This window comes from Miscanthus floridulus, chromosome 18, assembly GCF_019320115.1.
Source record: "Miscanthus floridulus cultivar M001 chromosome 18, ASM1932011v1, whole genome shotgun sequence".
In the NCBI taxonomy this organism is placed as follows: Eukaryota; Viridiplantae; Streptophyta; class Magnoliopsida; order Poales; family Poaceae; genus Miscanthus; species Miscanthus floridulus.
Genome location: NC_089597.1, coordinates 132,335,555 through 132,346,094, shown reverse-complemented (window position 1 = coordinate 132,346,094; position 10,540 = coordinate 132,335,555). Strand labels below are relative to the sequence as shown.

Genomic DNA, 10,540 nt, shown 5'->3' with positions numbered 1-10,540 from the left:
ACCAATCATAAATTTAGAGCGGATGGTGTAAGTTTTCTTTTTGCGCCAGTGTGGATCTTTTGGCTGAACCCTGGCCAATGTACTGCTTAACGTGATATATCACATTTCTTAGCAAAAACAAAGAAGCCAATGTAATAAACTATTTCAGATCTTGACACTACATGAGCAATGTCCTAAAATTTCTTTTTTCTTCTTCATGCCAACAAGACCATCAACCCAGAGTATTAATGTTTTCCCTAAAGTCATAGGAATTAGAAGTTGAAAGAAGTAAGTCAATGACATTTACCTTATGTGTTTGTGTCTTCCTTGCCTGCACCCATGTGAAAGGAGTATATTTTTCTCATGGTCTGCAACTCTACAATTAAGCCATTATTCATAAGCTCAGGATAAAAATGATTGGCATAAAAATAGCCAAATCCTGATGAGGCAGTTGAACTTGGTTGCATATCCTACATCCATACAAAAACCAATGTAATTAACCATTCTAGATCTTATCATTCCTACCTACTTCATTTAGTACAGAATGTTTACTCTCATGTGAAAACAAAAGATATAAAACTATTCTATAATCCACATGAACATCTTACATTCCATCTAGAAACTGGCCATGCAAACTGCTGTCTGTTTGTCCCATAGATGGAGCAATCGTGCTAACCTAATGCAGGATCATGGGCCTGCTGGCGAACTCCACCAACCGCTTAGACACGCTGAGCGACAGTGGTCTTCCGGTGGATGCCAAAGCCTCTGACAACAATGAGGCCTTCATGGCTGCAACAATCCTCCTCCCAACCCGGCCCCCCACCCTATGAAAAATGCAGCAAGCCCGAGAAACAGTGAGATCCTTGGACCTGGTCTGATCCAAAAACTTAGGCACCAGAACATACAATTAGCAGTTAGGGAATTGACCCATTAGTTATGGTATACAATTTGTTCCCACGAGATGAAACCAGCTATCATTGCATTAGCATGATCCAGTAAACCACAAACTATAGGTTGCAGGGGAGCCACTAAAGTGGAAACCAAGAACCAGCTATTTGTGCAGAGATAACACCCATAATCAGTAAAATGGCATTGTCAGACATCCTAATTGTGATCGAACCATACATATGTAAATAAACTCAAAGCAACAAATGAATGTGCAGGCACTGAAGTGAACATCTAAGAGCGAACAACCAAAAGCTTACTAAACCAGCGATCATGGAGGCTACCTTTGTCCGTGACACATGGAAATAGTCCAGCAATTCACAGGATATGCTTTTAATCCTGTAAAAGGTAAAATAGCATTGCGAAATATATATACTGAGTAGAGCTCTATATGAATAGGCAAATAACAAAATATACTGAATAAAGCTCCATATGGATAGACAAATAATGCATACTTGGTTCTACTTTATTTTGGGGCCAGTTTACAAAAAAACTAAGCACATGTCACCTGAGACTCTGAAAGAGAAAAAGAAACTAAACTGCGCACATACAAATTTATTCTGGTACTTGACTACAAGTTGTAGGGAGAAGGGGGCAACACAACATTAAAAGGCTAAATTGGATGGAGGAGGCACTAAAGCTAGAATTTTCTTGGTTCTACTGATGACCCTCTTTTCATTTTGTCATGTTTATGTCCATGCACCAATTGGATATGAAATAGGACCCGAGGCTTGTTAGCCCATAGGATCATCGGCTCAGGTGAGTCACTCACCAATCTTGCCGACCACAGCCAAGCACGACCGAGGCTGTCCGACCACACACACTATAGCTTGAGGTAGAAGAAGAGGGAGAACAGAGCATACACACAGTACAAGCACCAGCGTTGACTAGAGCCCTATATAGGAGATGGCAAAACTAAACTCTCTTTGTTGAGTTGCAGTGGCAAACTATATATACAACTCTATCCATCTAGTCCTAGTACAGCTTCCATGCTGCTACAACGACTAGATAATACAGCAGGACTGACTTCTACGCCTATCCCTGCATGTGGCTACAGTGCGACAGGTGAGCCATTCGGCGCCTGCCTCTACAGCGCTATAGTACCATAGCAGGGGGCCTTTTCGGTGCCACTTCCGTTGCTGTGTGTTCACACAAGGAAGCAGTAGATTATCTAACAATTATTTCCCTAATCCTACTGCTATCCCTTGTACCCCCTCCATGACAATCATCTCCTTTAGCTCCATGAGTCAAAGACGTCTGAGCGGCTTGGTGAGGACGTCCGTGAGTTGCCGACCAGTTTCGACGAATTCGATGACAATCTTCCCTCCATCGACACAGTCCCTAAGGAAGTGAAACTTTACATTGATGTGTTTGCTCCGGTCATGCAGAACCGGATTCTTTGCAAGGGCGATGGTGGACTGGTTGTCCACCATCAGTGCTGGTGGGTGAGCTTCCACACCAGATAGCTCGCCCAACAACCGGCGTAGCCACACAACTTGGCATGCCGCTGTGGCCGCCGCTACGTACTCTACCTCGCACGTAGATAGCGCTACCACCTTCTGTTTCAGCGACAGCCATGAAATTAGAGCCGACCCAAGGAAGATGAGCACTCTAGAAGTGCTCCGTCGTCCGTCGATGTCCCCCACCATGTCTGCATCGCTGAACACAGTGAGTTGTAGCCTACTTCCGCCGGCCTTTGGAAAGATGATCCCCTAATCTACCATCCCCTTGACGTAGCGCAGTAGCCGCTTCACTGCAACTTAGTGATCCTCTCTAGGATCCTCCATGAAGCGACTGATGTAGCCCACAGCGAACACAATGTCTGGCCTCATGTGGACTAGGTAGCACAGACCACCGACAATGCTCCGGTAGAGTGTTGCATCCACCTTTGCCGCGGTGCTGGCCTTCGTCCGCTTCAGACGCTCCTCCATTAGAGTCACACATGGCTTGCACTCAGCCATGCCGCTCCGCTCCAACAGCTTTGAGGCATACGCGCTCTGACTGAGTGTGAGTTCCTCCTTCCCCTGTCTCACCTCGATACCGAGGTAGTAGGAGAGTGCGCCGAGACCGCTCATTCAAAAATGAGCCACCATCTCACGCTTGAAGCTGTTGATGTCCTCCGTGCGCGCATCGGTGACGATCAAGTCATCCACATACACGCCGATGATGAGCTCCTCCTTCCCCCATCGGCGCATGTAGAGCGCGTGCTCGATTACGCACCGCTAAAACCCAAGCTCGCCCAGCGTGGTGTCAAGCATGGTGTTCCATGCTTGTGGGCCTGTCGTAGCCCATAGAGCGTCTTGCGCAGTCGGAGCACCCTGTGCTCCTCTCCCTTGACGATGAAACCTAGAGGTTGCCTAACGAAGACTGTCTCCACCAGTTCGCCGTTGAGGAAGGCCAATTTAACATCCAAGTGATGGATGCACCAGTCCTTTGCTGCTGCCAAGGCTAGTAGCAAACGGACAGACTCCATGCGCGCTACTGGTGCAAAGACCTCCTCGAAGTCTATGCCCTCACGTTGAACAAAGCCTCGAGCGACAAGGCGCGCCTTGTGTTTGACAATGGCACCGAGCTCATCCCATTTGACCTTGTACACCCACTTTAGGCTGATCGAACAGCATCCTAGAGGTGGATCGACGAGCTGCCATGTCTCATTTTCCTTGATTGCCTTCATCTTCTCCAGCATCGCTTGTCGCTAGTTTCCGTCGCGCTCGGCCAGCGCGAACGTGGGTGGTTCCTCTGCACTGACGAGCAACAGCTCTTGGTCATTGAGCAACCGACCAGCCAGGCATGAGGGACCTATGCCACTGACAATGTCATTTAGCCTGTGGAACTGCACCTCCTCACCTTTGTGGAAGGCATCCATGAACTCAGTAATGTCACTTGGAGGTGAGGCAAACTCAATCAGTGTTGATGGAGTTTCCCATTCTGCCAGAGTGCTCGGCATAGCACCTTGAGTGTTTGGCACCCTGGTTGCATTGCTCGGCACTACTTCTAGACAGCTTGTCATTACTCCTACAGTGCTTGGCACCACCATAGGAGTGCTCAGCCTCAGTCTTGGAGTGGTCGGCACCACTGCAAGACCTCTTAGCTCTGCTACGGGAGTGCTCAGCACCTGTCCTGGAGTGGTTGCCACCACTGCAAAACCTCCCGGCACCACTCCTGGTGTGCTCGGCATCCCTCTAGGAGTGCTCGGCACTCCTCTCTGAGTGCTCGGCACCGCCCCAGGAGTGCTCAGCTCTGCTGCTGGAGTGCTCGGCACTCCTCCTAGAGTGCTTGGCACCTCTTCCCCAGTGTCTCCACCACCATGGATGACCAGGTGTTCGACGATGAAGGTGCTGGTGAAGCCACCAGCTTCCCCCATGCTTGGACTGGTCCAGTCCCAAGCTGCCTTCTCGTCGAACATGACGTCGAGCAAGACAAGCACCTTGTCTCCACGTGGGTCATAGAGCCGATACACCTTGGTACCCTTTGTGTAGCCTAGGAACACCATCGGTGTGCTTCTGTCCTCTAGCTTGGTGAGGATCAGCTTCGTCTTCCTGACGTGGCCGATGCAGCCGAATGTCCAAAGGAAGGACACGCTCAGCATGCGTCCATACCAAGCTTCGAATGACGTATTGCCTGTCAGGGCCTTGGTCGAAGCGTGGTTGAGGATGAACACCGCCGTGGTCATGGCCTCACCCCAGAACCTTGCCAGCATGCCTTTGGCCTTCATCATGGATCGAGCCATGCTGACCACCGTCTGGTTCCGCCTCTCCACCACACCATTGTATTGTGGCAAGTACAGCATGGTGTGGTGTCGCACCACACCCTGATCCGCGTAGTACGTAGTGAACTCCACCGAAGTGAATTCGCCACCGCGATCAGTCCTTAGCACGGGAAGCTTCTTGCCGCTCTCGACCTCTGCGTGCATCTTGAACTTCTTGATCATCGCCACTGCTTCGTCCTTGCTCGTTAGGAGTTGTAGCCACATGTAGCGACTGCAATCATCCACGAGCAGGAGGAAGTACCGCTGACCACCGTTTGTGGCTGGTGTGATAGGCCCACAGAGGTCGCTGTCGATGAGCTCGAGAGCGTCCTTCGCTTTTGAGAACGATAGCCTCCTCTACTTCCTGGCCAGGCAGTTGTCACACAGCTCACCTCCGTGCTTGATGTGGGGTCGCCCTCGGACCATCTTCTCTAGTCGACCAAGCGTGTTGAAGCTAAGATGTCTAAACTGGGCATGCCACATCCATGATTCCTCGGTGTGCCTTGTCGCTAGGCACACCGGCTACTCTACCTTCAGGTCGAGCAAGTACAACCAGTTCTGGGACCTCTTCACCTTGGCAAGAAGTCGCTACTCCCAGTCCCTGATCCTAAGGACTCCGTCTGAGATTTCTCTGGTAATCAACTTCTGATTCAAGTAAGTATCGTGTTTATATTGTTCTTTAGGTTTGTGACTCTTTTGAGTGCTTTAATCTATTGGCCATAGGTTAAAGTAGTATTCATAGAGTAAGCGTGGTGCTTAGACTTGGTTACTCATGAATGTACCCTACATTTTGGATTGGTGGTAGCTCACGATGTTGACTCTTATAGCGTCGTTGAATCCTTTGTAGTCCAACTCCTGTTTGTAGGACAAGCAGGACCTAATTACTATAGGAAACATACTATGCATGTGTTTCCCTTAGTAACATCCCCAAAATTGAACAATAGAAGACATAGCTTACCGACATTAGATCTAGAAGACCTTTGTGATCTCCTCTATACTACTATTATCTTAAGTCTTGTTGCTACTCCTAGTTAAGTTAGATTATAGTTAATCTCACACATTTCTCTGTGGATATGATACTTGGAATACTTCTGGGTGAAAGCTATAGCAGTATCCGTGCGCTTGTGAATCTTTTTCTGTGTGCGTTAATAAATACCAATAGTGTGTTTGTTACTCTTGGAGCTTGACTCTTAGACGGCTAGCGATCACCTAGGAGCTCCCAATCCTTTATGGCTGAGCACCGAGATGTTTGTATTACCTTTGTGACTTAGTGGAACCCTCCAATATATTGCCTTGGTGATAGGTTGTTGAAGAGGAGCGAGTTAAAAGAGACTCCATAGCCTTTGTGGCTAACCTCAACAACGTGGACGTAGACAAGCCTTTGTGGCGAGTTGAACCATGGGATAAATCCTCGTGTCTCTTGTGATTATGATTGTTGTTGCTATTACTTGTGATTTGAATTGATTTTTAGGGCTTGCATCCGATATATGAGTTCCTCATCTTCTAGGTGCAACCAACCGATTGGATAGCTCAACAAACTCCCTAGGCAGACTGGTATCACATTTGATCTATTTTTTGTTTGCTAAATTCCATAGTAGATAATTTCATACTCTGATCCCGGAGGTTCCATGCTTAGCCCTAGAACCTCCGTGCCCCAGAACCTCCACGCTCAGGCCCAGAGGTTCTGGGTTTTGACTGGTTTTGTGAAGTTGATTAAATTTTAGAAAAAAGGCCTATTCACCTCCCCTCTAGGCCACTTGCTAGATCCTTTCAATTGGTATTAGAGCGATGTTTCCTCGTGATAGCACTTAACCGTGTGAGGAAATGGTGAGTTCTAGAGAAAGGGAACAAGAGAAAGATGGAGAAGAACGCTATGAAGATGTTCCAAGTGGAGAAGAACTCGAAGCTCCTGTGGAAGATCCCATGCAGTGCTTGAGCGACTTCCAAAGCTCAAGCTCGGTGCGAAGGGATCCTCCATGGGTGACAAGCAAAGGGAAAAGAACAAGGAGAAGGAGAAGAAACACAAAGTAAGAAGAAAAGTGGAATCAAGTCAACAACCAAGCAGCGAGTCAGAGAATGGAGATGATGATGATGAGTACTATGCTCAAAGACTACCAAAGAGAACACTCAAGTCCAACACCAAGAGATCATATTCGAGTGTATCCTTTAATTATGATTCTATAAATTTGCCTACTAACACTCACATCAACATACCCACGGGCAAGTTATCCCAATTTGATGGGACTAACTTTGCCAAGTGGACGCATATGATGAAGGCTTATCTTATTAGACTCCATCCGGAGATGTGGAATATTGTGTGTAGGTTTTGAAGATCCCGTTGATCCCAAAAATCCCACACCAAGATAGATTCGCATGATACATCGCAATGCTCAAGCTACTAGTGCTCTTCTAAATGCATTAAGCCTGGAATAGTACAACAAAGTGATTGGTTTGGAGATTGCTAAGGAGATTTGGGACACTCTTCACCTTGCACATGAAGGGGTTAGTAAGGTAAAGAAGTCCAAGATTGATCTATTGATGGCTCAACTCAATAGGTTTGTCATCAAGGATGGAGAAGGCCCTCAAGAGATGTTTGATAGATTGATGATGATAGTTGGCAAGATTAGAGGCTTGGGTGGGGATGACTTGGATGATCATCATGTTGTAAAGGTGATGTTAGAAGCATTTGCACCAAGAAACCCAACTCTTTTGACATTGATTAGAGAGAAGAAGAGGTTTGAAGAGTTCACCCCTAGTGATGTCCTTGGAAGAATACTCACTCATGAGCTCATGGAGATGGAGATACAACAAAGGAAGAAGTTTGGAGAGCTAGAAGCAAAGATGGAGAACGTGAATGTCAAAGAGGTAGCTCTCAAGGCAAACAAATCAAACAAGACCTCCACCTCAAGCAAGCCACCAAGATCAAGATCAAGCAAGGTTGAGACAGTTGATTCATCAAGTGACTCAAGTGATGATGAAGATGATGAAGTGTCCTCCGGTGAGATTGGTGATGTTGCTTTGTTCATGAGGAAGTACAAGAAGGGGCTGAAAAGAGAAGGGTACAAGTTTGTGAAGAGAAGGTTCCCCAATAAGCAAAAGAGAAAGTGCTATAATTGTGGAAGCACAGAGCATTTCATTGCCGATTGTCCTTATGAGAACAAAGAGTACAAGAAAGACAAGAAGAAGAAGCACTACAAGAAAGACAAGAAGAAGAACTATTTGGGTCAAGCTCATATTGGTCATGAATGTGATTCAAATGATGATAGCTCAAGTGAAGAAGAAACAAAGAAAGTTGCAACCATTGCTATCAAGAAGAATTCTTCTTCACCAAAGCTGTTCACCAACTTGACCGATGATGAGGAGAGATCTACACTTTTTGTCTCATGGGCAAAGGAGAAAAGGTCAAACCTAAATCCAAGCCTAAATCCTCTCCTCCACCTAGTGATGAATCCGACATAGACTCTAGTGATGAATCTAGTGATGATGAAGTAAACAACTTGGTAAGTAAAATGGGTAAAAAATCTAGGAACTTCATAGCCAAGGTGGTAGATGAATTAGAGAGAACTCAAGCTACTCTTGCCAAATAAGAGAAACTCTATGTTACTTGCAAGAAAGCTCTTGCATCATAAAGAAGTGAGGTTGAAACTTTACATTTGGAAGTTGACCAAGCGGAAAGTGTCATAGCTACTCTAAAGGATGACCTAAATACTCTTCAAGAAAAGAACAACGCCCTCAGGACAAGAAATGAGGAGCTTGAAAAGCAATTTAGCATCCTTTAGGATAAAACCTCACATCCTACGAAAGCAAGTGAGAGCTCTAATGCATCTACTAGCAAGGGTTGTGATAGATGCTACAATATTGATTTAGAAGCTTGTGCTACTAACCTTACTAATATGGAAGCTATGAAGAAGGAAATTGCAAGACTCAACAATATCATAGCTAGTGGGTGCATGGATGATGCAAGCAAGAAGCCCAAATTTATTCAAGGAAGACATCCTTTTATCAAGGATGGTCTCGGCCACAAGAAGGGTGGCAATACTGGTGAAAGGAAGATGGTGAATGGAGTGTCTTGCATCAGGTTTGAGAAGGAGACCATTGGAGAGGTGCAGCTAGTGCAGACCGCGGAGGCTCCGTGTAGAAACACGGAGGTTCTGCGCCCTAGAGGCTTCGTGCCAAAACATGGAGGCTCCAGGGTCTAGCAGAACAGTGGCACCAACAGAACCAAGGCACAACCTCGACCAAGACAGCAAGCTCCTAAAGCATCTAACACTTGTCTGTAGGTCAAGGAGAACCCAATCATACCAAAGAGGAACAAGTATGCTTACAAGCCTAAGACCCATGCACCCCATGAGAGTATGTCCTCTAGCTATGTGTTGAGATGCAACAACCTTGGTAAAGTTGTTGCCACGTATGTTGGAAATGAGCCCAAATGTGAAAAGATCTCTATGGGTTCCTAAGATTCTAGTGGCTAACACTCAAGGCCCCAATGCTAATTTGGGGACCTAAAAGAAGAAACTAAACTTGTTTTGTAGGCATACTCCTCCTGTGGATCAAGTTGGGTGCTTGATAGTGGATGTACAAATCATATGACCGGAGAGAAGAGTATGTTCCCATCTTATGCCCAAATGGAAGGTCCAAGTGAAAATATAGTATTTGGGGATAATTCAAAAAGGGAAGTGCTTGGTGTCAGTAAAATCTCTATAACTCAAGATCATTTAATTTCAAATGTTTTATATGTTGATTCGTTGAGTTACAATTTATTGTCTATATCACAATTATGTGAGATGGGCTATGATTGTCAATTTATAGATAAGGGTATGACCGCCATTAGAAGGGAGGATTCCTCTATTGCTTTTACGGGTTGTATGAAAAGCAAGCTTTACTTAGTTGATTTCAACAAAAGTAAAGCTAAGCTTGAGACTTGTTTAGTGGCAAAATCTAGCATGGGTTGGCTATGGCATCGCCGACTAGCTCATGTTGGGATGAGGAACTTGGCCAAACTTCTAAAGGATGAGCACATTCTTGGACTAACGAATGTTCACTTTGAGAAAGATAGGATATGTAAAGCATGCCAAGCCAGAAAACAAGTAGGCATACCACACCCACCAAAGAGCATTGTCACAACAACAAGCCCATTGGATCTTATTCTGGATCTCTTGGGACTGGTCGCCTACGTTAGCATCGGCGGTAATAAATATAGTCTTGTTATTGTTGATGATTATTCTTGCTTCACGTGGGTGTTCTTTGTGTATGACAAGAGTGAAGTACAAGGGAAGGTGAAGATCTTCATTAGAAGAGCATAAAGGGAATTCAGGCTACCTATCAAGAAGGTGTGAAGTGACAATGGCTCCGAATTCTATAACACCAACATTGAAGAGTTTCTTGATAATGAGGGCATCAAGCATGAGTTCTCGGCTCCATATACCCCTCAACAAAATGGGGTGGTTGAAAGGAAGAATTGGACTCTCGTTGACATGGCAAGAATAATGCTTGATGAATACAAACTCTAGACAACTATTGGGCCGAAGCAATCAACACCGCTTGCCATGCTATCAACCGCCTCTATCTTCACAAGTTCTACAAGAAGACTTCATATGAGCTTCTAACCGGTAACAAACCCAAGGTGCCATACTTTAGAGTATTTGGGTGCAAATGTTTCATTCTTAACAAGAAGCCTCGAAGCTCCAAGTTTGCACCTAAATTTGATGAAGGTTTTGTTCTTGGTTATGATTCAAACAAGCACGCCTATCGGGTTTTCAATAAATTCACTAGAAGAATTGAAATCATGGTAGATGTGATGTTTGATGAATCTAATGGCTCTCAAGTGGAGCAAGTTGATCTAGATGTTGTAGGTAAAGAAGAGTCGCC

At 45.6% G+C, this 10,540-nt stretch overlaps 1 protein-coding gene across 1 annotated transcript; it reads left to right on the top strand.

The window, feature by feature from the left end:
- Nucleotides 1–7,210: 7,210 nt before the first annotated feature.
- LOC136524705 (uncharacterized) lies at nucleotides 7,211–8,131 on the top strand. Its single transcript, XM_066517969.1, has one exon. It carries the CDS (start codon nucleotides 7,211–7,213, stop codon nucleotides 8,129–8,131), a length of 921 nt encoding a protein of 306 aa, XP_066374066.1.
- The last annotated feature ends 2,409 nt before the right edge of the window (nucleotides 8,132–10,540 follow it).

Coding starts and splice junctions, on each gene's coding strand:
- LOC136524705 (XM_066517969.1), top strand. CDS start 7,211: ATGGCTCAACTCAATAGGTTTGTCATCAAGGATGGAGAAGGCCCTCAA.